The sequence below is a fragment of the Chrysochloris asiatica genome, unplaced genomic scaffold (genome assembly GCF_000296735.1).
Source record: "Chrysochloris asiatica unplaced genomic scaffold, ChrAsi1.0 scaffold00015, whole genome shotgun sequence".
In the NCBI taxonomy this organism is placed as follows: Eukaryota; Metazoa; Chordata; class Mammalia; order Afrosoricida; family Chrysochloridae; genus Chrysochloris; species Chrysochloris asiatica.
This window is the reverse complement of record NW_006408533.1, coordinates 17885857-17913563: the sequence shown is the minus strand read 5'-3', so window position 1 is coordinate 17913563 and position 27707 is coordinate 17885857. Positions and strand designations below refer to the sequence as shown.

General features: G+C 42.6%; 1 protein-coding gene across 3 annotated transcripts in view; it reads right to left on the bottom strand.

The window, feature by feature from the left end:
• The window catches only part of FHOD3 (formin homology 2 domain containing 3), a 633930-nt gene that overhangs the window by 343529 nt on the left and 262694 nt on the right, over positions 1 to 27707 (bottom strand). For all 3 annotated transcript variants that reach the window (XM_006835080.1, XM_006835081.1, XM_006835079.1), the window contains exon 4: positions 3167 to 3234. In XM_006835080.1, the coding sequence (XP_006835143.1) occupies positions 3167 to 3234 (68 nt within the window). The remainder of the gene's footprint in view (positions 1 to 3166; positions 3235 to 27707) is intronic.

The following is a 27707-nucleotide window of genomic DNA, read 5'->3' as shown; positions in this document are numbered from 1 at the left end:
CAACATCATAGTGGTATGCCTTCAGAAGGCATACAGTGTCTGGTTGTATCCCATTTCCATGATGAGATATAAGTCCATTAATTCATTATTGGTATGTTGTTTGGTGCTGTTGAGTCAGTTCCAACTAATAGCAACTCTATGCACAACAGAATATCACCACCTGCTCCTACATCATCCTCACAATTGTTGTTATGTTTGAACCTGTTGTTACAGCCACTGTGTTAATCCACCTCCTTGAATGTCTTCCTTTGATTTTACTGATCTTCTCTCTACCTTTTCGAGCATGATGCCCTTCTTCAGGGATGGGTCCCTCCCGATAACATGTCCAAAGTAGGTGACACAAAGTCTTGCCATCCTCACTTCTAAGGCGTACTCTCGGTTGCACTTCTTCCAAGCCAGGCTTTTCTATTCTTTTAGCAGTCCATGGTAATGTCAATATTCTTCAGCATCACCAAAATTCAAATGTATCCATTTTCCTGTCTTCCTTATTCATTGTCCAGCTTGCATAAGAGGTGCACACAGGCAAACCTTAGTCCTCAAAATGACATCTTTGGTCTTTAACACTTTAAAGAAGTCTTTTGCAGTAGATTTGCCCAATGCAATGTGTCATTTGATTTCTTGATTAATTCATTATAATTGCAAAGCACCTAAATAAAAATCCACTACTATCTAGTTGCTTGTGGCTCATAGTGACTTTATAGTAAAGTGCAGAACTGCCCCATAGGGTTTCCAAGGCTGCAAATCTTAGAAGCAGAATGCCACATTTTTTCTCCTTTGGAGCAGTTAATGGTTTTGAAACCTGGTTCTTTTGGTTAGCAGCCAAACCTTTACTTCTTCTTACTTATTTTTGTTGTTGTTGTTAAGTGCCATCGAATCAGTTCCAACTCATAATAACCCTGTATAGGGTTTCTGAGGAGTGTCTAGTGTGTTTGAACTGCCAAACTTGCAGTTAGCAGTTCAGTGCTTATCCTATAGCGTCACACCAGGACTAGCAAGATCATTTATATAAACAAACGTTCCCCTCAGTCACTGTTTGAGTATCTTGAAGCTTACAATGGAAAAGGTAAAGTAAAATGTGAGATATTTTTATTTACCAATTTTCTGAATTAGCTGCTTCACTAGTATCTTCCCAATGGTGACCAATACATTAAGACAGTATCATAACAAGTCCACCAATCAAACTTATCTGATGTGTTTCAATCTATTACCTCATCTTAAGCAGCCAGTGGAAAATCCTTCAATTTTGCTTCTGAGCTAGATTTATATTGATCAGAGTAATATTTATAGTTTCCTTGCTCTTTGGTAAGATACTCTCAGTTCATTTCAAATATTCCCTAGTATGGCAATGCGGGTTAATGCGTTGGACTGCATAGTCAGTTTGGACCTCAAGGTCAGTGGTTCAAGCTCACCAACTACTCCTCGGAAACACTATACAGGGTTGCTATGAGTTGGAACTGACTTGATAGCACTTAACAATGACAACAACAACAACAACAACTTAGAATCAGCCATTTCTCCAATGAGCCCTAGTTCCTTTTGGTACATTAAGACTACAGTCTCAGTGCTAGTAGGCTTTGTGCTAAATGGATTGATCATTGCTTTTAATCCTTTTAGCAGACAGAGCTAGAAATACAAGGCAGCTACAGAAAGTTCACAGAAAAATTCTAGTATCTCTTCATTCCATTTTCAAAGCTCTCTTGTGTTTGTGTGTGTGTGAGGGGACTTCAAAACAGAGTTCATGGAAAAACTGTAAAAATCTTCTAATTCAATTTTTCCAAGACTTATTTGAAATCCCTCATATGCTTGCTTGCTTGCTTAAGAAAAAAAAATCTATAGTTTAATTCTGCTTTGTTTGATTATAGAGGAGTTTATAACTTAACCTCCTCTACTATCTTTTTTCTCACACATACCAAGAATCTTAATTCTTAAGAATACTAGAAATGGCAGAATTAAAATCTCTCTTTTATACACATACACATCAGTCTCAGAATAGCAACACTGAAACTACCATCACCAATATGATGACTGTGTATATGATTTCATTAATAAAATTCAGCACATGCTGGTTCCTATGAAGCAGATATTAAACATATCACCGATTTCCAGCTTCTCCACTCCCCATCATCTGACATTGACCCCTCTTTCCTGTGCTCCTCCTCCTCTCCCTGTTGGGTTTGGTAATTGAATGCAATGTCTCATGGAACTCACAAACTCTAGTTACAGTTATCTGCCTGATCAGAGCTACATAGGTCAAGACTACATCTAGTCCACTTTCATTAAATAAGTTGCAGGAAGATACATGCAACATAAAAATATATGTTGTTGTTGTTAAATGCCGTGGAGTCGGTTCCGACCCATAGTGACCGTGAACAGGGTTTCCGAGGCTGTAAATCTTTACGGGAGCAGAAAGCCTCATCTTTCTCCCGCGGAACAGCTGGTAGTTTCAAACTGCTGACCTAGTGGTTCACAGCCCGATTCATAACCACTATGCTACCAGAGCTCCTTAAATATATGTAGGGGCTTCAAAACATTCATGGGCAAATGGAATGAAAAGATAACAGAATTCTTCCATGGGTTTTTAAAGGCTCCTCCCACCTACATGCGTGTGACACACACATGAGGGAGCTTTGAAAAATTCGTGGAAAATGGAATTAGAATTAAAAAATGATGGAATTTTTCCACAAACTTTCTGAAGCTCCCTCATGTGTGTGTTTGTGTATGTATTTATGTATGTTGTTGTTGTTGTTTAATTCTGCTATTTCTGATTAAATTCAGAGATACTTACTATTGGTGAATTTCTACCATTAGCACAGACATATGGAGGTGTGTGAAAAACACCAAATTTAGCACTCAGCAGAGAGGTGGTCGGGGGTGGGAGAGTAGGGAATAGGTTAGTTGGCATTGCAGAACAGAACCTCAATTATAATGGTAATATTTTTCTCTGAAATAAATATAGAAAAAGGCTATGAGTTGACAAAGTTGTCTTTACTTTGTATTATGTTTGAAATATTTGATACAACAAAAATAGTCAAATGATATGCTGATATATGATAATCTAAAAAGATTTTTCACTTTGTAATGTGTAAAAGGTACAATAAACTGTGTGTATGTAATTTTATAAATAATACAAAATTAGGGTCTAAAGGTTTTGTTGTTGTTTTTTTACCTGAAATATCTGCTTCAGAGAGAAAAGAGCCCTTCTTAAATCTCGTCCATTGGAGTTGTATAGTTTTTCTGAAATAAAAAATATAGCATATAAAATTAATTAAATTGAATCAAGGAATGGTAAAACCACAGTGATGATATGAAGGTAGTACAACTTTCGGTGTAAAGGTGACTGGTACTGATTGTGTGTCACTGAGTCAGTTCCAACGCACAGTGACCCTGTATAGAGTTTCTGAGGATGTAAATCTTTATAGGAGCAGAAAGAAGCCTCATCTTTCTCCCAAAGAGTGACTGGTAGATTTGAACTACTGACCCTGTAGTTAGCAGCCCACTATACTACCAGGGCTCCTGTAAAAGTGACTAAAGGTATCTATTCTGTTTAGGATACAGACCTTCTGGTCCTGGGCAAGGCAGATGTGAAAAGTCCAGAGTAGGTAATCTCTGGCTTGAGACTCAGACCAACTTCTATACTGTCACTGCTCACTCAGTCACATTTAACAACATGTAAATGTTACAACAACAATAACCCTTTAGGCCAGGCTTGTGAACAAGTTAACAAGTAGCTGATCTTAACATAGGACCTCTGCCCACACAGCTCCAGGGACTTCATGAGCATGCAGCAATAAGGAGCTAGCCCATGGGATGGCATTGCAAGGTGCAGAAGGTGCACAGGAGAAAGGGAGAATCCAGCTGTTTTATGTATGCAGGGTCCCAGGAGCCTGGATACTGTACCTTCCCAGAACCAATGCCTGGCCCTGACTCAGCCTGCTCAGGTGTCTAGAGTTAGGTTCCTGGTATGGGATGTCATTTCACTTCAATATCAGGGGGCGGGGAGGGCTTCAAAAAGTTCCTGGGAAACTTCCATTAATTTTTTAATTCTATTTCCTGCAAACATTTTGAAGCCTCTTAATAAATTATTCAACACATATTACTAAATACCTGCTGGGCACTACCCTAGGCATTGGAGAACTGAAGAGAATGCTGGAATTAGTAAAAGGGCAGACTAGGTTATCAGATTGCCTGAGTTCTAAATTAGAACTTGGGTTCTACAGCAATATGACCTTGGACAGAATACTTGGTCATACGGAAGAATACTTCAAGCAAAATGGGAACAGACAACAGATTTAAAGGAGATAGAAAGTTATGGTAAATCAAATTCTGATATGATGGAATGGAATGTAAAATTTCTATAGAATGCCACACCCCACTTGTCCAGGAGTGGAACAGACTTGAGTGGGAGCTTGGGTTGTAAGGATCTACAAGTGTCACCACTGTGTCACACCTGGAGACAAATCCATGTCCCTAGGGAGAACCCTTCTCTTTCCAGCTTCCATAGCTAACATCCTAGAATCTGCAAATGCTGGAGAAACAGACTTGGTTTTTGTTAGTATTACTTTCAGCACCTAACACTTGCAGCAAATAAGAATAAAGCTTTCAGATGAAAGTGTGGGGCTATGTATGAAGACGACAACCAGAGTGATCTGATTCAGGAAAGACACTGGTAGATGAGACAGCCAATCAATCCCAAGCACCTCTTTATAAAGTACTAAGGACTTTGTTAGAATGTCATCCTTAAATACTACCGGAAGACCAGCAGAATTATGCCATAAGTGAGCTCACAAATATCACAGTTACCATCTCCTTTAAACCCACAGCATGGAGTCAATTCCGACTCACAGCGACTCTACAGGCCACAGAACTGCACCATGGGGTTTCTGAGAATGTTTCACATCTTTCTTCTGTGAAGTGGCTAGTGGGTTCAAAATCACAGATCTTTCCATGAGCCAACCAATGCTTAACCCACTGTATCAGTAGGACCACCACAGTCTCCTTTAGTTAATAGTCATCTTTCATAGATTGTTAGTTATCTAATGAAGATTACGGTGAGTTGGGTTCTAGTTGTGATTTGACCCCTTAGAGTTACAGTCAAAAGAATCAGCTTTTAAAATCAAGACTACATTTTAAAAGGAAAACACTTTAGCTGAAAATGACTACTACAAGGTATGGAACCCCTCTGCAATTAAAAAAATGGCTTTTGGTCCCAGTTCCTGAGAAACAGAACACATCTGAGGCCACGAAGTGGCTGCTGAGCAGACCAAGAAGGAACACCTGGTAGGTGGATGCTGGCTAAGCCACAGGAGGCATTATGTAATCTATTATGGCCAGGTGACGAGACCAATTAATGCCTTGGAAGATGGAGGCTCAGTGGATCTTCCTGGGTAATAAATCCCAAATATTATTGATTTCTACCTCAGTTACTTTATGGTCTGACAGAATATTTTGTATGACATCAATTCTATTAACCAAAATATGGTCTATCTTGGAAAATGTGTTTTATATGCTTGAAAATGATGTGTAGTCTGCTGTCATTAGGTGAATTGTTTTAAAAATACCCATTACATCAAGATGGATGATGGTGTGCTTAAGTGTCATTGTGCCAGTTTTGACTCATAGAGGACCAGTATAGGATTTCTAGGGATCAGCTGGTATATTTGAACTGCTGCCAACCTTGCAGTAAGCAGTCCACTGTAGAAGTCCTACAGTCCCACGCCAATGGAATGTTTTGTGTATTGTGTGGGGAGCATAGTGGCTCTAGAAGATAAACACTGGACTGCAAAACACAACGACCACAGTTTGAGCCAGCCGGCCATTCCGCAGGAGAAATATGAGGCTTTCTACTCCTGCAAAGATTTACAGCCTCAGAAACCCTATGCAGGTTCATTATGAGTCAGAACTGACTTGCCAGCACTTAACAACGATGTTCTCACCAATTTTATGTCTAATTTTATGTCAATTGCTAATAGTTGTTGTTAAGTGCCACTGAGACGGTTCCAACTCATAACGACCCTGTAAGGGTTTCCAAGGAGTGACTTGTGAGTTTGAATTGCCAACCCTGTGGTTCTAAATGACCTTGTGGTCCCACCATGCCACACCAGGGGTGATGAAGTCTCCAACTCTAAAGGCAAATTAGTCTATTTCTCTTTCAGTTCTCCACCACTTTTATTTTAGAGACTTTGAAGTTCACTCACATTTGGCATTGCCATGGGTTTTGGATGAGGTGACCTTTTATCATTTTGCAATGTCTCTCTTTATACCCAGCAACATTCCATAAGTCAGAACTGACTTGATGGTAATTCACAACAACCAGGATCAAAGGCCAAATTGGTTTCTACAAGGGGATTCCATACCTCACAGCGTCACTCTCAGCTACACTGTTTTTTCTTATAAAACTCAGACTTAGATGATTATTTGAACTATAGCTATGAGTCAGAACTGACTCGATGGTACTTCACAACAACAACAATAAATAGTGGAGCGCAGTAACTCTATAGGATAAGCACTAGACTGCGAATCACAAGTCAGTGGTTCAAGGACACCATCTGCTCTGCAGGAGAAAAATAGGCTTTCTGCTCCATAAAGGTATTTTTTTAAGTTTTTGTAGTGAATTGTGTGGTAGTTCACATTGGAAAACATTGGTTTTACACTCATCATTTCATTGCAATGATTACAATCTCGTCCGTGCACATCATTCAACAGCATTTGCTTCCATTCCCTCTGTGTTTTGGGTTGTTATTTTGGGAGGGGAGGGGATGTACACAAAAGCACTCAGGAATATATAACAATTTAAACAACCAAAGGGCACATTCTGTAAGCCTGCCTCCTGGCCGCCAGCATTCAGTCTTTCTCTTCCCATGAGTCCAGCTGCTCCCTCTCTCCATGTCCTCATCTCTGCCTCCATCTCTGGTGTTGCTGCTTCTCTGGTTAAGGTCCCGCATGCTGCTTATGGTCTTCTCCACTGATGGTCTTAGGGTCCTCTTCCTGGACTGTATGATTAACTACTTCCCCTTTTTTGTTATAAAACTTCTACCTTTACAGTTTGACAGTTGCAGTTAGTCATTCCATAAAGATTTACAACCTTGGAAACTCTATAAAGCTTGCTATGAGTCAGAACCAACTTGATTACACTTAACAACAACAATAACAATAAAAGTAGTAAACATGTTTTGTTTTAAGTCTGCTTTTATGATATTAACATAGCTATTTTTGGCTGGTGCGCACATGGTATAACTTTTTCCATCCTTTTATTGTGTTCAAATTACTAGATATGATTTTATATTTAAAGTGGTTTTATTGTAGACAGCAGATGGGTGGTAGTGGTGGCTGGGTGTCTTCAAGCCAGTCCCTACTCATAGAAATCCTGTATAGGTTTTCCGAGTTTGTAAATCTTCATGGAAACGGAAAGTCTCATCTTTCTTCTGCAGAGCAGCTGGTAGACTCGTACTGCTGACCTAGCAGTTAGTAGCCCAACTCATAACCGACTATGCTGTGAGGACGCCCTTAGACAACAGAAAGTCTTAGCCAATCTGACCACCTCTGTCCCTTAGGTAATGTGCACTCTTTCTATTTGGAACCTCAGGGACATCATAGTTTACTCCTCAGTAGCACCAGAAAACCTCAGAGAGGCTCTCTGTTGCTGCCAACCCTTTGATAAAAAACAACCTTGTACAAATATTAATGTTATCTTTGTGGTGCCAAAAAGTTCTCCCCTTGTTTTTTTCTGGCAAATGCCTTTTAATTAAATCATCATTTCTATCAAGAGTATTTCCATTCCTATTGTCCTTTATTACTGAGTCCAAACAAAGCTAGATAATAAAACAGTACTTTTCCTAGATAATAGTTCTTTCACTTAAATGCAAAAGAATTATCACTGTATCTTCAGAGGGAGATTGAGCCTACAGATGTAGAGCATGTGTGGTGGGCCTCAGATCCTCCCATTATACCTGCAGACTCTCCTCCTGAGTCTCAAGGGAGGTACTCTTAGGTGCATCCAACAGTCATTGGAAAAGAAAGTAAAGACTCCATACGATACCAGGAGGGGCCTGGAGCGCACCCTAAACCAGCAACAGGGCAACTCCAGAGCTTCATCCATGAGGCATGCTAACTTCTCCCATGAATTTACAGATGCTCCCCACTTTCCTCCTTATCACCTTGGTTGGGAAAACATTCCCAGGAGAGTGAGGGAGCCCCTAATAGGGACAAATATAAGGTATAACTATAAGTGATGAGTATATGGAACCATAAGAGATGGTTTCTGCAGCCCCAGACTCACTGGAGTCCCAGGGACAAGATACCTGAGTAAGTAGTGAATGAGGGCCCCTTCCTGGTCAATAGCAAAACAGCTCAACAGTAAAACTCAAAGCAGGATCCTCATCTGCAAAATGAGGAGCTGAGATATGTTTGGAGCCCCAGAGGGTTGTATTTCTCCTGAAGCTTTGGGACTGCCAGGGGGACGGTGTGCCAAGAGGGCCACGTGTGCACAGACCCAAGAGATGGCTAGTAGTTCATGAGAGTTTCAGCTGGGCAAGGTCCTTGGAAGATCCAATGGCAGTTCCAGTGGAGGGAAGAAGATGGGTGTGTGTGTTGGGGGCAGGGAAGGGAGGTAGTTATATATCCATTATTTTTAGGTCAAGCTCAATGCCTTCTTGGCTAGTAAATGAATGAAGGAATGTGCGCGTCTAATCTCCTGCCATCTTCCAAGCTGAATGAGCCCAGGGTGAAACCATTTGTGCATATTAGCCTTTGAGTATAGGATGATTAGGCGGCTACATCTAGTAGTGGCAAGGAGTTGTGATCAGAACATTTCTTTGTTAAAGTCCTTCTGGCTGCCCTTACCCCACAACCTTTTCACTCCAGGTTTCCTGCCTTTTAAAATGAAACTCATTCCTTCAAAGGATTCAATTAATGTGTTACACTCTAAACTAGCTTATAATACCAAGGAGTAGAGGGCAAATTAATTAAAGGCCACTGGGGACCACTCCTGCTTTGTCACTGGGGGCCCCCCTCCATCCCCCATATGGGGTTTCAGGTCAGTCCTGAAAGGCACAGCCAAAGGGGTGCTGTGCTTTGCTGTTTAGCCAAGAGCAAAATGAAGAAAGCTTCAGTGTGTGGGGAAGAAAGACCAGAGCATTTGAAGGAACCAGTGAGAAAATGAGAGCAAATTTACACCAGTGAAAGAATGTGGAGGGGAGGAATAAAAATCACCTTTGGGAATTCAAGGAGAGGGGAGGGGGAAAAGATGCATGGAGCTCACAAAAACCACTGGCATTAAGACTAATTAGCACACCACATCCATCTCTCATCAAGTGACACACACATTAGCCAAACCCTCTGTGGAAGCATTTGGATTAGGACCCCAGGAACCTCTCCCCTGTACAGGGGAGGCAATTACCTGGTGTCTACACTTAGGCTGCTACAAAATATGTCACATTTTGAGAGAAGATTTATTCCTAGGCAAAACGTGCATGCCAATATTCAAGAATCTGTTTGCACTACCTATAGGGAACTGTACCACCACAGCTTTTCAGGTACAGCAATGATAAATGAGTGTCTCATTTGCCAGATGGAGAAACAGGGCATGTCCATACTGAGAGGGCCCCAGAATCACATTTCAAATACTTAATAATAACAAAATTCTTATAACAATCCTTTTTCAATTATATACTAAATAGGTACTATGCTGAATGGTGCTGTAGAATAAGCACTGGACTGCTAACTGCAAGGTCAGTGGTTCAAACTCACCAGCCATTCCTTGTAAACCCTAAACAGGGTCTCTATGAGTCAGAACTGACTAGACAGCACTTCAACAACAACAACATGCTAAATACTAGGGTAGTGTGGTACTATAAGATAAGCACTGGATTGCTAACTGCAAGGTCAGTGGTTCAAACTCACCAGTCACTTCTTGGAAACCCTAGTCAGAACTGACTCGACGGCACTTAAAAAAACATAGGTAAATGAAAACAGTTTCAGTCATCAAAGAAGTACATGGCCTAGTAGGGGAGATAGACATGTCCCCGAAAATGGCAATGCCACATTAGAAGGATGATGACAGTGCTAAGAAGTCACAGAAGATGGAGTGGTCCAACCTGGGAACCTGGGTCTGGAGAGTGGAGATTCAGAGTAAGTGACATTGAACAGGCTTCAGAACACTTACCATGGTGCAAGTGCTGAGCAAAAGGGAGCCTGGAGGAAGAGAAAACTGCAGGTAAATAGCCTAAACATTGCCAGACAAGGAGGATGATCAAAGAAGATGGCCACTTTAGAGTGACCAGAACATCAACAGGTGTGTAACAGTGAGAGTAATCAGGCTGGAAATACGGGGTGAGTCCAGACTGGCAGGGCCCCATGGTGCCAGGCTGTTGAGTTTCAACTTTATGCCTCATAGGCAGTAACAGTGGGCCCTGGAGGGGTTTTAAACAGAGATGGAATCTGAGGCTACAGAGTATTCTCAAGTCTTACTGCCAGCCTGGTCAGACTGAACAGAAGGATAGGAGGGGAGAGTGGCTAGAAGCAAGAAGACTTTGGACTAATCTGGGAAAGGGGTGGTGAGCCTGGACTACAACAGCGGGGATGATGAGGAGGAGTTGACTCAAGGGACAAAAACAATACTCAGACTTCCAGCTTGGCCAACAGAGTTTGTGGATGAGGAGGCTACTCCCTGAGAAATGGGATACAGAGGAACACAAGCAATTGATCCCAGCAAGCACTACCACTGACCCAAGTGGACTCATTCCTAAGACAGCTGAACACTGTCTGACTCTGGAAAGAGAAGAGGCCAAGAGGCTCTTGGCTCTTCATGCCCTCACCTGGAATCAGTGTTTCCCTGCTTCCTCCACCATGCCACTTCCTGAATGCCAGCTCAACTCTTCCTGGAAAAACCCTCTCCATCTTCCCCTCTGTGTTAAATCATGGTGAAACTGTATTGTAGTGTAACCCTTGCCCTGCAGGGCTGCAATGACTTTTGATGACTATGTTGTCTCATGCTTGAGTTGTCTCTTTTAACCCTACAATCATCCATTACAATTGTTTTTGTCATAGAGTCAACGTTTGTCAACATGTAATGATTCTTTTGGAACTCGACACCCTGTTAGTTGCTTGATGGATTTTATATCACCAGTACCTAATACCTTAATAAATGCCTAAAGCACTAATGAATCAAGTTGACTGTGGGGACTGGAGAGAACCCAAGAAGATCACATAACATGCAGGTTTCCAGTGTCCACAACATCTGGCCTGGTTACAATTTTATAACTTAGCAAATCCTGGTAGTGTAGTGGATTACAAGTTGGGCTGCTAACTGAAAGGTCAGTAGTTCAAATCTATCAGCTGCTCTTTAGGAGAAAGATGAGGTTTTCTGCTCTTGTAAAATATATTTTTTTTAATAAAAAAGAAATGGTCATAGTCTCACACCATGGTCAATTGGCATAACATAGTTTACAAAGACAATGTTGTACACACTACATTGGTGAGTAGGAAATGGGATCTTAACAGCTCATGAGTGGCCATTTAAGGTGCAATTATTGGTCTTTCCATATATGGAAGAATGAAGAGTGATGAAACCTGAAGATGCTTGGAAGCACTTAGTACAATGGACTAAAGGAACATGTGAACATCATTCTCCATGACTCTGGGCATCTTCTAGTTCTTCTGTTCTCTGAGTCATGGAGAATGATGTTTGACTTGTCTGCTGCTCTATCTGGAGCCAACAGCTCTGTAATCCCGGGTAATGAGAAAATGTCCCAGATTGAGTGGCAGACAAGTAGAACAAAACTCAAAGTTATAAAAAGACCACACTTGCTGGTCAGAAAGAGACTGGAGGAACTTGAGACTATGGCCCTTGTCCACCCTTCAGGTCTGATGTTCCTGTAAAGATTTTGTTGTTATTAGGTGCCATCAAGTTGGTACCAACACAGCAGATTGTCATTGTTGTTAGGTCCCATCGAGTTGGTACCAACACAGCAGAATGAAACACTGCCCAATCCTGCGCCAACCTCATTATTGTTACCATGCTTGAGTCCATCAATGCTGCCACTTGGCCAATCCATCTCCTTTGGAGTCTTCCTCTTTTTCTCTGACCCTACACCTTACCAAACATGATATCCTTCTCCAGTGACTGGTCCCTCCTGACAATATGTTCAAAGTGTGAGAGACGAAGTTTGGCCATCCTGGCCTCCAAGGAGCACTCTGGCTGCATTTCTTCCAAAACGGATCTATTGGTTCTTTTGGAAGCCCATGGCACTTTCAATATTCTCCTCCAACACCATAACTCAAAAGCATCAATTCTTCTACGGTCCTCCTTATTCACTGTCCAACTTTCGCATGCATATGAGGTTATTGAAAATACCATGGCTTAGGTCAGGCGCACCTTAGTGCTCAAACTGACAACTTTGCTCTTCAACACTTAACAATAAGTCTTGTACAGCAGATTTGCCTAATGCAATACATTGTCTGATTTCTTGACTGCTGCTTCCATGAGTGTTGATCCAAGAAGAATGAAGTTCTTGACAACTTCAATCTTTTCTCCATTGATAAGAATGTTGTTTTTTGGTCCAGTGGTGAGGATTTTTGTTTTCTTTACATTGAGATGTAATCCATACTGAAGGCTATGCTCTTTGATTTTCACCAGTAAATATCTTAAGTCCTCTTCACTTTCAGAAAGCAAGGTTGTATCATCTGCATATTGCAGGTTGTTAATGAGTCTTCCTCCAATCCTGATGCCATGTTTTTCTTCATATAACCCAGCTTCTCGTGTTATTTCCTCAGCATACAGGTTGAATAAGTATGATGAAAGAATACAACCTTGTCGCACACTTTTCTTAATTTTAAATCATTCAGTGTTCCCATCCAGCCTCAGAAACCCTATACATGGTTGCTGAGTCAGACCTGATACCATGGCACCCAACCATCACCACCAAGGACATTCTTAGCTGTGGTGCTGTAGGATCAATACTTAACTGCTAACTCCAAGGTACATGGTTTAAACCTAATAGCTGCTCCTTGGAAGCCCTATACAGGGTTTTTAACAAGAAGAACAGTCTAAGGAGCTTTGGTGTTGTAATGGGTTATGTGTTGGGCTGCTAACTGCAAGGTCAGTAGTTTGAATCTACCAGCCACTCTGCAGGAGAAAAATGAAGTTTTCTGATTCCATAAAGATTTATAACCTCAGAAACTGTACACAGGGTTTCTAAGAGTTGGAACCAACACAATGGCACACAACCACCAAAAGGAATGTTCTGAATCTTGCCTTTCTGCAAACGGCATTCTTCCAAGTCCCCGTGAGCACACTACCAAAGGAAACAGTACAGGGAGGTGCCCTCAGAGTGGCAGGCAGCCTCCAAGGAGCTGATGACCAAAAGGCTCCAGAAGACTTTAAATTATGGAAGATTTAAATAATGCAAGATTGCTTGTCATTATTAGCATCCCTCTGACGACTGATAACTGCAAGGTTGACAGTTCAAACCCACCAGCTACTCATGGAGACAGGTGAGGCCTTATGTTCCCATAATGATTTGTTGTTGTTGTTATGTGCCATTGAGTTGGTTCCAACCCATAGAGACCCTGTACAGGGTTTCCTGGGAGCGACTGGTGAGCTTGAACTGCTAACCTTGCAGTTCAAACTAACTTTGCAGTCTGGTGAGTTAACCCTGGAAACCCTATACAGGGTCACTCTGAGTCAGAATCCACTTGATGGTGGTGGGTTGGGCTTGGTTGTGGAGTTCCATCCAGTTCCACAGGCTCGGTACCTAGGACGAAAGCATAGGAGGGATTCACCTCCAGGTCTCAATTAGTTCATGAGAGACTATTTTTCCCTCTGAATTTAAGCGAGCTCATCAGCTGTGAGGTCCCAGTAAAGTGTATTTCTGTATGCTCTTCCAAAATCATCCCTTCTCAGGTGCAAAAGAGCTGGTGTCAGCTAGGGCACAACACTTATTGAATGGAGGTTCTGCTTAAAGTACGCCTTCTTTTTTTCCCAGGATCAAAGAATGCTAGCAAGAGAAGGGTCCCCAGAGAACTGTCCGATCCTACCGTCTCCCTCTGAAGGGAGGTTAAAGTACTTGCCTAATCTGAGGTGAACCCATACACATGTGCCAAGAGGGGTCAGCACCTCAACACCACCCCTTTAAAAAAGGCTGCTGACCCGAGGTAATCAGATCATTAGCATCTGAAAGGCAGAGAAACACTAAGGAAACCAGTGGAGTGGGAACCAGGTGGCAGGATTCTTCCTTCATTCAGTCCAACGCTCAGTCCTCCCTCCCTGTCACTCCTGTCAATGGCTTGGCCACCACCCTCCTGCCTGCTCCCTGGCCCTTTGGTCTCTCCCTCTCTCTTTCTACATTTCCTTCTTCCTTTGTTCTCCCTTTCTCTAATGAGGGATATGGACACCCTTAAAATACTTCTTTTATCTATGTGTAATTCCCTTTATTAATTTTAAAGGGAAGTTGAAATGTTTAAATGTGTTGAGTATTTCAATATTACATATATTTCTCTTTCTAAAGCAACAAAGCAGCCTCGAGGTCAAGTTGATTTAGTCGAGTGTAGGCACCTAAAGCACAATGGCAGCCCAGGCTTGAAGCTCAGCCCTTCTGACCCCACTCTGGAAGGTTTCCTCAAAGGCCAAGCCCATTCTCTCTCACTCTTCTAGAAACATCCACAGGAAACCATCCCTCCTACTTGTGTGTAAAGCTTGACTTTGCTCTCCTGGGAGAAAGTCAAAATGAACAAGGTCATCCCAGCCTACAGGGGCTCACAACAAAGGCCTGAAACCACACAACCACCCTCCTGCTGCAGAGGGTGCATACTGGTTGCTACACAACATTCTTACCCCAGGACTGAACTAGTCTGGCTTCTGCCACGTGCCCCCTTCCCCACCAGGCTCAGCTCACAGCACCTGCCATCCTCAGCCCCACCCACATCTCCTGTCCACCCTGTGGGGTTACACACACACACACACACACTGCCCATCTATCTTTTCCTGGACTCCTCCTTGGCATGACCTTCACTCACTCTGTGTCTGGTGCCCCAGACAATATCACCCTCCAGACTCTTGCATCAAGGTGTGCATTTCAGTAGAGAATCCTCTCTGTGTCTGTTTTCTTACCAAACAGGGTTAAAGACACACATTCAGACATTCTGAAAGGATGTGATGATAAACAAGATTAACGTGGGTAAAGTACTTGACACATCTTAGATGCTTGAAGAGACTACTTCCCCTTCTCTCTGTAATCCAAAAGCTCCAATAACGTTTCTTAAAATGCCTATGCCCCTGTGCATAGGGAATCAGGCATTCCCCTGGTCACAGTTCTGGGACTGAGCATGCATACCTCATCCGACTTGTGTCTAGGGAGAAAGTCAACTAAGCCCAGACAGCCCCAGCTGGCACCAAGAAGCCTCGCCACAGCACAGTCATGCTCTTGAAGACAGAGCCTCTTTCTTCCTGGGGTCAATGGCTCTTGGCAGGGAAAATGTTCACCATCCCTGCACTAAGCACTCTGAGAAAAAAGAAGTGTCTGTTGAAGCCTTGGAGAGAAGATAAGGATCATTAGTTGGGGTCAAAAGGAAACAATCGGGCATCAATCATGTCACCAAGCAGAGATGGCAAAACTCAGTAGTTCACCTGACCCACCCCATGGGTCCAGGGCTCTTCCTTTAAGTGTTCTTCAAGATGGAAACAGTCATCAATCTACGGTGAGTATTATGCCACACAGGCAAAATTAAACCAGGATTTTCAGACATCTGCTTGTCTAGAGTTTATTCACTGACCAATCTGTGTGTGTGGGGGGGGGGGTAGGGAAGAGGAAGTACAATATAAGAATAAATAACTACCTCCTTAAAATTGTGTAAGTGCTGTCAAGTTAGTTCCAACTCATAGTGACCCTGTACAGGGTTTCCAAGGAGTGGCTTGCGGGTTTGAACTGCCAACCTTGAAGTTAGTGGTCCAGTACTTACCCTACACACCAGTGTAGCAAAACATAAATATTGGTTTTGTCATGTAACAAATTCATACCTGAACTGAAGGGCTATTTGCATAAAGGTGACAAGCTGCATACAAATTCTCCCTGACTTATGATACTTTCTCTCTGTATTTATTTCCTGTGCCAAGGGAAGACAGGTTGGGAGCCATGTCTTGTAGCAGTAAGCTGTCACAGTGAAAATGCAAAATGACCCAAGCATAGCTTTTCCTCCCCCACTTTGTGGTAACAGCCAGCTGAGTCCAACATTAGGAAACAATTTGGATGTGGCTTCAAATTTCAGGTGAGCTTCAATTACAGAGAAGAGAAATGGGTAACTTAGGGCTAGATGCCTTTATGATCTAATTATTTCCAAAGCTAATGTGTAATCAATATTTCCCAATGAAATGAGTGATTTGCCTATCCATAAGTATCCCCCCCCCCAGTAACAGAGTTACAGAGTGACATCATAAAGAAGGGGGGCTTGTAACTGAGCTGCCTGCAGGCAGTTTCTTGAGAGGGGAGGAGCCCCAGGAGCATTGCACCCCGTCACTGAAGGACCTCAGAGTCTAGGGCATCCTCCAAAGGATATTTTAGTTTTAAGCAAGTGGAAAATTATTTGCAAGGATGGGCAGAGGTGCTGCCACCCTGGCAGAAGAGTCCAACAGGAGGACCACCAGCTGCAGGGAAAAGAGCTCAGGGTCAAGGGGTCTTCCACTACTCTGGCACTGATTACCTGTGAGTCTTTGGATAAAACCTTTAATAAACTAGGGCCTCATTTTCTCAACTGTCCAAAGAGTTAACGCACTATTCCATAAAAAAATTAATGCCAGCGAGTTAATTCGGACTCATAGCGGCCTCATCTAGCGTTTCCAAGACTGCCTTGGTGGCAAATTGGGTTATACATTGGACTGCTAACTGTAAGGTCAGCAGTTTCAATCCACCAGCTGCACCATGGGAGAAAAAGGAGGTTTTCTGTTTCTGTAAAGATTTATAGCATTGGAAACACTATACAGATGCATTAGCACTGGACAGAGAATCACAACGTCTGAGGTTCAAGTCCACCAGCCACTCCATGGGGAAAAGATGAGGCTTTCTGCTCCCATAAAGTTTTAGAGTCATGGAACCCTATAAAAGATCACTATGAATTAGAACCAACTCAATGACACTTAACAACAACAACAAGAAGTCAGAACTGACCCAACAACACACAAAAACAACAACAAATATTTATGGCAGCAGACTGTCTCAGAGTTCTTCCCTGGAGCAGCTGGTGGGTTTGAACTGCTGACATTGCTGTTAACAGCTCAACACCTAATTACTCCATTGTTGTGTCCTTAGGTGCTGTCGAGTCAGTTTCAACTAATAGAAACCTGTATAGGTTTCTCAGGCTGTAAATCTTTACTGGAGCAGAAAGTCTTATTTCCCCTGTCCCTCTCCCTACCCCCCCCCCACCAGAGCTGCTGGTGGATTTGAACTGCTTTGGTTGATAGTCCAGTGCTTATCCTAGAGAACCTCCAGCACTCCTAATTATTTCATTAGAATGACCAAAAATAAAAAGTATGACCATATTAAGTGTTAGCACGAAAGTAGAGTGACTGGCATTCTCATAGGCAATAAGTAGGTGTAAAACAGAGCAACCACTTTGGAAGCAGCTTAATTGTTTCTTATAAAGCACATGCCTACCATGTGATGCCCATCACATGCCTGCCAGTTTGTTGCATTGTGGTAGCTAGTGTGTTGTAGTGATGCTGGAAGCTATGTTACCAGTATTTTAAATACCAGCAGGGTCAGCCATGGTGGACAGGTTTCTGCTGAGCTTCCAGACTAAGACAGACTAGGAAGACTACTTCTGAATGTTTAGCCGATGCAAACCCTTATGAAAAGCAGCAGAACACTGTCAAATATAGTGCCAGAAGATGGAAAGTACTGAAAATATGACTGTATTTTCAAAGTGTAATTTACCTTAATGACATGAATGGGCAAAGCATTTGGGACATTCATGTGCTGATGGGGACCAACTCAAAATGAGGAGAAAGAGTTGTACAAAGCATGAATCTTGGAAAATTGGAAGTTGTCAAAAACAAAATTGAACACACAAACATCAATAATCTAGGCAATAGTGAGCTGAAATGAACTGATGTTGGCCATTTTGAAACAGACAATTATATGATTTACTACACTGGGAATGACAAATTCAAGCAGAATGGTGTCACATTCATCATTAAAAAGACAATTTCAAGGTCTATCTTTAAGTACAATACTGTCTGTGATACAATAATATCCATACATCTATGTAAGGAAGATAAGATAATGCTATTATTATCCAAATTTACACACCAACAACCAATGCCAGTGAGGATGAAACTGAAGAATTCTACCAACTTCTTCAGTTTGAAATTGATCAAACATACAATCCAGAGGCATTGATAATTACTAGTGACTAGAATGTGAAGGTTGGAAACAAAGAGGAATGATTAGTAGCTGAAAAATATAGGCTTGGTGATAGAAATGATGCTGGGGATCAGATGACAGAATTTTGTAAGACCACTGTCTTATTCAATGAAAATAAAATTTTTAAACAACATACAAGGTGACTATACACATGGACCTCACCATATGGAAGGCACAGGGATCAAATTAACTACATCTGTGGAAAGAGACAGTAGAAAAGCTCCATATCATCAATATTAAAACAAGGGCCAGGAGCAGACTATGGAACAGACTATTAATTGCTCATATGCAAGTTCAGGCTGAAGCTGAAGATAATTGAAACAACTGCACAAGAGCCAAAATATGACCTACAATATATCCCACCTGAATTTAGAGACCATCTCAAGAGGAGATTTGATACATTAGACATTAACGACTAAAGGCCAGAAGAGTTATGGGATGACATCCAAAACATCATATAGGAAGAAAGCAAAGGGGCATTAAGAAGACCAGAAAGAAAGAAAAGACCAACATGGCTATCAGAAGAATAAAACTTGTTCTTGTATAGAGAAGCTAAAGTGCATGAAAGAAATGAGGAGGTAAAATATTTTAACAGAATATTTCAAAGAGCAGCTCAAAAAGAAAAAATAAAGTATCATTATGAAATATGTAAAAACTTGAAGTTAGAAAACCAAAAGGGAAGAATATACTCAGCATTTTTCAAACTGAAAGAAGTGAAGAAAATATTCAAACCTTGACTTGCAATATTTAAGGATTCTATGGTAAAAATGGAGTCTTGGTGTGGCGCTGTAGGCTAATGAGTCAGACCGCAAATTTGTTTGAACTACAAGGTTGGTCGTTCAAGCTCACCAGGTGCTTCTTGGAAACCCTATACAGGGTTGCTATGGGTCAGAACTGACTCGACGGCACTTAGCAACAACAACAACATGGTAAAAATACTGAAGATGCAGAAAGCATCAAAAGAAGATGAAAGGAATACACAGAGTTACTGTACTTATTAAAAGGTTTAGGCTATATTTGATCATTTCAAAAGATAAATAACATATGATCAAAAACCGACGGTACTGAGGAAGAAGTCTAAGTTACACTGAGGGCATTGGCAAAAAAACAGGCTCCAGGAATCGACAGAATACAAATTTAAATCTTTCAACAAATGGATGAAGCACTGGTAATACTCAGTCATCTATGCCAATTTGCAAGACAGGTATCTGGCCAATCGATTGGAAAAAATCCATATTTGCGCTCATCCTAAGAGAGGTGACCCAACGGAATGCAGAAACCATTAAGAAATATGATTAATATCACATGCAAGCAAATTTTTGCTGAAAATAATGTAAAAACGGTTGTAACTGTACACTGACAAGAGTTGTTGTTCTTGTTAAGTATTGTCAAGTCGGTTCCGAGTTGGCAACCCTGTATAAGGTTTCCAAGGTGCAGCTGGTGGATTTGAACCATTGACTTTATGATTCACAGATCAGTGTTGATCCTACAACACCACACCAGGAGTCCTCATCAACAGAAAGCTACAAGAAATTCAGCTGGATTCAGAAGAGAATGCAGAACTATGGATATCATTGCTGATGTCAGCTGGATCTTGAACAAGGAGATGCTGAATGGTTCAAAATCAGGAAAGGTGTGTGCCAGGGCTGTATCCTTTTACAATATGTATTCAGTCTTCATGCTGAGTTAATAATCCGAGAACCTGGATTATATAAAGAAGAGCATGGCATCAGAATTGGAGGAAGACTCATTAGTAACCTGCAATATGTAGATGAACCTTGCTTGCTGAAGGGAAGAGGATTTAATATACTGATGAAGGAGAGGCAGCAGCAACATGGAGGAAACAGGAGTGAACCGAGAATGAGCCTCCTCAACAAGCCCACAAGTGAGATGACCCCAGAGGAGCTGCAGAAGCGGGAGGAGGAGGATTTTAACACCGGGCCCCTGTCAGTGCTCACGCAGTCAGTCAAGAACAACACCCAAGTGTTCATCAACTAACAAGAAGCTGCTAGGCCGTGTGAAGCCTTTCAACACGCACTGCCACCTAGTCCTGCAGAATGTGAAAGAGGTGTGTCCCCAAGAGTGGCAAGGGCAAGAAGAAGTCCAAGCCTGTCAACAAGAACCGCAAGATGTTCCTGTGTGGGGACTCTACCATCATGGTCCCGTGGAACCCACTCATCACCGGCAAGTAGGGGCCCAGAGCCACCTCCCGCCACCCCATGAAGACCTGCCCTGTGTAGGGAATAATCAAGTCCCTGTGGTTTTTTTACTAAAAAAAAAAAAAAAAGTACCGATGAAGATGAAGATGAAGATGAAATTCAGTATGAATTACACCTCAATGTAGAGAAGACAGATTCTCATATCTGGATCAACAAATATCATGACAAATGGAGAAAAGAATGAAGTTGTCAAAGACTTCATTTTGTTTGAATCCAAACTCATGGAAGCACAGGTCAAGAAATCAAAGGACAGACAGGCAAATCTACTTCAGGAAAACCCTTTAAAGTGTTCAAGAGCAAAGGTATCAGTTTGAGGACTAAGGTGCATCTGACCCAAACTATGATGTTTTCAGTCACCTCATATGCATGTGACAGTTGGACACTAATAAAGAAGACTGAGGAAGAATAGTTGGATTTGAATTAGGTGTTGGAGAAGAATGTTACAAGTACCATGGACTGCCAGAAGAACAACCAATCTGCATTGGAAGGATAAAGCCAGAACGCTCCTTAGAAACCAGGATGACAAGACTTAGTCTCTTATTTTTTGGATATGTTGTATCAGGAGAAATCAGTCCTGGGAAGAACAGCAAGAAAGAGAAAGAGGCCCAGTGAGATCGACTGAAACACTGGTGCAGCAATGGGCTCTTAATTAACAACTAGGAGGCTGATACAGGACTGGGCAATGTTTCGTTCTGTTGTGCATCAGGTAACTATGATTGAAATGGACTCAACAACACTGAACAACACCACCACCCTTTGATTCAGTGATTTTGTTTCTAGGGTTTTTCATAAAAAGATTTCACCAAGATTCATAGCAACTTTATTCATAATGCCAAAAAAAAGAGGAGAAACAACCTAAATGACCTTCAGCTTGTGACTAGATAAACAAATGGTGGTGCTTCTGTACAAGGGAACACTAATCAGCAATTAAAACAAAGGACTGATCTATGCAACAACAGGAATGAATTTCAAAACCATTATGCTGAGTGAAAGAAGCCAGACACAAAAGAGTACATACTGCTTGGTTCCATTTACATTAAGTTTTACAAAAAACAAATCTAATCTACAGTGATGGAAAGCAGAACAGTGCTTGCCTGGCCTGGGGGTGGGAAGAGTTGACTGGGAATGTGCACAAAGAAACTTTTGGGGAAAAGTTCTGCATCTTGACTGTGATGATGCACACAGGTGTCAAAACTCATTACACTGTACCTATATATTTTAAATGTGTATATTGCTTGCATTTAGAAGAATTCATGGATTTGAGTTAGGGTGTTGGAGGAGAATGTTGAAAGTGCCATGGGCTGCCAAAAGAACCAACAAATCTGTGTTGGAAGAAGTGCAGCCAGAGTGCTCCTTGGAGGACAGGATGGCCAAACTTCGTCTCTCATACTTTAGACATATTGTCAGGAGGGAACAGTCTCTGGAGAAGGATATCGTGTTTGGTAAGGTAGAGGGTCAGAGAAAAAGAGGAACACCCCCAGAGAGATGGATTGGCCAAGTGGCAGCATCAATGCAGTCAAGCATGGCAACAAGTGTGAGGTTGGCCCAGGACCAGGCAGTGTTTTGTTCTGTTGTGCATGGGGTCGCTATGAGTCAGTACTGACTCAATGGCACCTAACAACAACAACATATTGATTGCATGAAAATTACTTCTCAATAATACTGGTTCATACAAGGGGTGTTAGTTTTACATGACCCATAGTTAAAATTGGGCTAAGGAGCTCTGGTAGTGTAGTGGTTACGAATCGGGCTGCAAACCTCAGGGCCAGCAGTTCAAAACTACCAGCAGTTCCGCGGGAGAAAGATGAGGCATTCTGCTCCCATAAAGATTTACAGCCTCGGAAACCTTGTGCAGGGTCACTATGAGTCAGAACCGACTCCACGGTACTCCACGGTACTTAACAACAATAACAACAACTGCAAGGTCAGGAGCACTGTGGCACTATATGATAAGCACTGGACTTCCAAGAACAAGGTTGGCAGTTCAAGCCTATCAGTCACTCAGTGGGAGAAAGATGATGCTTTCTGCTCCAGGAATTATATACAGTCTTAGAAACCATATACAGGGTCGCTATGAATTGGAACCAACTCAATGGCAATTAACAACAACAACTGCCAGATCGGTGGTTCAAACCTACCAGCTGCTGCATGGGAGAAAGATGAGGCTGTCTATTCCCATAAAGAGTTATAGTCTTGGAAACAGGGTCACTATGGGTTGGAATCAACTAAATGCCAGTGGGTTTGTTTTGCTTTCTTTTTAACTCCTAACAGACTTACTTATTTGTTTCCTTTCTGTATAACACCATTGTTGTTGTTGTTGTGTGCCGTGGAGTCGGTTCCAACTCATAGCGACCCTGTACAGGGTTTCCGAGGCTGTAAATCTTTACAGGAGTAGAACGCCTCATCTTTCTCCCGCGGAACAGCTGGTAGTTTCGAACTGCTGACCTTGCGGTTTGCAGCCTGATTCGTAACCACTATGCTACCAGAGCTCCCACAATAAGATATGATGTGAGCTTATAAAGGGATTACTACAAACCATCCTATTATAATAAAGCAATGCAAAAACTATTACAGACCATGAAAACATACAGAGAAAGCAGAGAGCACTAGTGCTGAGGCTGACCACACAGGTGGCATGTTGGTGGGAGAGGAGAAGTCAGTCTGGGCTGAAGTTGGGGAAGTAGTGAGAATGGTCACCAGGAAGATGGGAAAATAGAGAAAGTTCTGCTTTCAGAACTTTCAGATGGGTCTCGCCAGCCTCACTTACTGTGAGGTGCTAGTATACAAAGATCAGAAAGCACTGTTTGCTCCTTAAGGAACTTAGAGTCTAAAATGAGACACAAGTTCCAAGGATATATTTATAGAATGCAGGAAGCAACAAAACACAGGATTCCCAGGGCCCAAAGAAAGTGGTTCTTCTCCACCTTGAGGTTCAGAGAGGTCTCCAGAAAAAAGAAACTCCCCCAAGCAAACAATGGGAAAATAAGTCAGAGGTATATGTAAGTGGGCAAGTCTTTCTAGGCTGACAGAACAGAATGTAATGGGCACAGGGGGTAAGCTAGCTAGCCTAGGGCTGCTGGGAGTCCTAGGACACTGATGAGGAGGAATCCTGCATGGGCAGCATCCTTGTTCTCCTCAGGACTAGACACAGGCATTTTACTGGAAGACCAGTCAGTTATGCACATAGTAGATTGGCTAGGCAGTGCTTTTCTGATATCCACTCCACCAACACTATGTTGCCCAATATGCCCCAACTCCGTGCTACGTTTCAGGTTCCCTGAAGTGTGGGTGGTGTCCTTCTACAGTATTGTCATTTGTTACCAAATTAAAACACACATACACCCCACCTGCCTATGAAGCCCACTTCTGTGACTGGCTAAATCCGGCTTCCTTTGCTCTCCAGGATCTGGGACTCAGCTCCACATTGGGGTCCAATTGCTTCACCTAACTCAGCACAAAACAAAAACTGCTGGTGCAGGTACTCGATTTCCAAAGAATAATAGTGAGCAGGGCTAGAGCTACTAAGAGTGAGTCACCATGAGCTTTGGACAGATGGGTCTCGCCAGCTTCACTTACTTGCTCACACATACTCCTTCTCTCCTCTCTCTTTCCTCCATCATTTCCACTAGGATTTGAGCTGAGTGGGGCTTTGAAAGAGTCACAACTACAAGCCACTGACAGGAAAAGACAAGCAAAGTAGCACATTCTTCTACCACTGTGCACAAATCAAGACAAATGGGGCCAGGCCCATCACAGCTCCAATTATCTTCAGGCATAGAAAGTCAGTAAACTTCTGATTGGTCCATGATCAAAGCCAGGACACATGGGTGGAGACAAGGTGCTTAAAATACAATTGCCAAAAGATAAGCAGTGGTTCTACCACCCACCCCAGACCCAAATGCCCCAACTCCATACACATTCATACCTTCTACTAATTCCCCATACCCACCCCCAGGCTAAGAAAGTAGCCACCATTCCTTTCCAAGGATGGATGTGTTACCAGGGGTAGAAATGCAAGCTTGTGATATAAGATAATGAAGTTGCCTCCCCCATACCCTCTGTGAGAGCCATTATCTTGGTGGTAATTCCAAATGTAGGGCTGTGGGGGTAGGTGGCATTTACACCCATAGACTCAAGAAAGAGATGCTGGAAAGGAGGCTCCCTTCGCTGCCTCCAGTGCATTCTCCCTTAGCTTTTGTCCCTCCTCCACATAGATCAGAGCCACAGACCAGGAAAAAGCCCTCAGTAATCATGTGGTCCGACAGCAGGGCCCCAGCCTTCACCACAGCCCCAGGAGGCTGGAGTTTTTTTCTCCTGTGTCCACATATGGCCCCAGAAAGAGATGTGCACACCCATCATTACAGTACACTTTAAGGCGCCTCAAATATGGACTGCAGGTCAAGGTGCCATTACAATGAAACCCTAACACCCAAACTGTTTCTTTGCCAGGCAAGGAAGCAGAGTTTATGCTTTGCTTTGTATTCTTCTCCCTAGACTAAACATTATAAAGAAGCATGTTTTTTATATTCTCATTGAGATCTAAGTCTACCAGATTTTTAGCATAATTTCACCAGTTAATGCCTGTAGTAGCGGTGGTATGCCATGGAGTTGGTTCCAACTCACAGCGACCCTGCATAGGGTTTCCGAGGCTGTAAATCTTTACGGGAGCAGAAAGCCTCATCTTTCTCCTGTGGAACAAGTGATACTTTCATCCAAACTGCTGATCTTGAAATTAGCAGCCCAAATGGTAACCACTACACTAATGCTTGTAAAGTTAGAGAAAAGTTATATAAAGTCAGCCTTCAGTCAAAAAAAAAAAAAACCCCTTCAGCATCTCCATGAATCAAATAAGACTCCTCGTTGTCTATTCCCATATGAGGCATGCCTGGGTCACAGACGGAGTCTAGGCACATCCAACCTTTAGTTTCAGAGCCGCTCATCAAAAACATGGGCTAGATATTTCTGTGACATATATCAAAGGAACTGGGTAAGTGAAAAGCAAGAGATTTCAAGAAACCAGCAATAAAAATGGAACAATGAGAAAAGCAGACTTCCCAGATGAGAGACAAAGAACTGTCCACACCAGCATTGTCACATCCTGCAATTATTTGTAAATGTTGTTGTTGTTTCGACCCATAGCGACGCTGTATAGGGTTTCCAAGGAGCAGCTGGTGAGCTTGAACCACCAACCTTGCAGTTCAGATGACTTTTCAGTTTGACGCATCAGCCCACAGTGCCACATAAGGACTCCTATTTGTAAATAATCTAGCATCAATAGTTGATGCACGTGTTCCTTTTATCTTCTCTCTCCTCACACTTGAATGTGGACAGCTGTGGCAAGGGACACCTTGTTAAGTGCAGATGCACATTCAGTAGATCAGAGGTAGTACCTGAGAGCCTAGCAGGCTTACCAAACTCACAGGTAGTACCTATGAGGTTGATGGAAGGTTTGAGGACATGGAGCTCTGGTAACAAAGTGATTGTAAGTCCGGCTGCTAACCTCAAGTTCAGCAGTTCAAAACTACAAGCTGTTCTGGGAAGAAAGATGAGGCGTTCTGCTCCTGTAACTATTTACAGCTTCAGAAACCCTGTACAGGGTCGCTAAGAGTCAAAGTCGACTCCATGGAATGCTGCCACCACCACTCTCAGGACATCTAGTTAACAGCAGAAGCATTCACAGTAGAGGTCCACAATCAGGGTGGTCAATTAGAGAACTTGAAGGACGCCATCAGGGACAGCTACCACAAGTAACTTCTCACACTGATCTCTAAACCTGCCCTCGAAGCCTCAGTAGCCAGAGATGATAAAGTATTCTTCCAATGGAGAGATGGATAATATTTAAGATATATAATTGACTAAAAGGTGTGGGGGCACCTCTACCTTTTAGCTACAGCTAACCTCATAAGACCTTCAGTTGAAGATTAGGGATTGTGCGGTGCTGTGTGCTAATGCACTAAACTGCAAGGTCAGTTTGAACCACAAAGTCGGTGGTTCAAGCTCACCAGCCACTCCTTGAAAACGCTATACAGGATTGCTACAAGTCAGAACCAACTTGATGGCACTTAACAATAACTTGTGTGGAGACACTCGGTAAAGTACTAGCACTCATTATAACTAGTCTGAACTAGGAATAGAGTGAGAGCCAGAGAGAAGCAGGCATCTCTACCATTCACAAGCTCTTGACAACACTCATCAAATAGATCAATCTACAGCAAAGCACAGAAAGATGGGGGCGTGGACTTACAACTCTCCTTTCCTTCCTCAGGTCAGAGAACTGGGTTGTGCTGACCAGTCCCAAAGTATATTGTTGATCTCAGTTCAATCAGGTAGTTTTGTGGTTCCTGGGTCAGTGCCAGCCAAGACCATACCTGCCTCTCCACCTACCACACTGCCCTGTTGGCTTCTCCAGGACTTGGGACACACTAAAATCCTGGGTCATTTTTACATTCTGCTACAAAGCAGAATCTCTGTAGTGACTAGCCTTCCAACTAGAGGTTTTCACTTGGCAAAATCTCTAACTCCCCCAGTACCCCAAGGCACCAAACAAAAGCACAGTCCTCTGGGTGGCTCTGGGGCCAGGATGGGGGTCTAGAGGCTGCACTTGAAGTGAGACTCCATATCTCTTCCTGGTTCTGAGCTCATCTGTTTCTGAGACATGAGTGGCCTAGAGAAGTCTGCATTGTGGCCTTTGGCTGTCACTTTTACAACAGGTGAGTCACGGGTTCTGAACTTGTGGTTCTCCAGTGTTCCATGTTTCTTAAATGCTGCTCCTGAACTAGAGTCAATTCTGTTCAAGCCAACAAACATTTATTGAACACCATGAGGGGGAAAGGAGAAAAAAGAAAAAGGCAGCAGGCTTGCCCTCCAAGAGCTTGTAACACAGTGTGAAAGCAATTGCTTCAAGTCACAACAAAAGGACCAGAGCTCAGGCTAGAAACCCTGTGGGTCTTATTATTTCCTCTCCATCAGGGACCTCAGTCTTCCTGTGGTAAGGAATCCCTCATCCAGCTATTGCTTACAACTCCCTTGCTATACACCTCTCCCTTCCCATCTAAACAACCTTGCCTGTGTCATGCTGTGG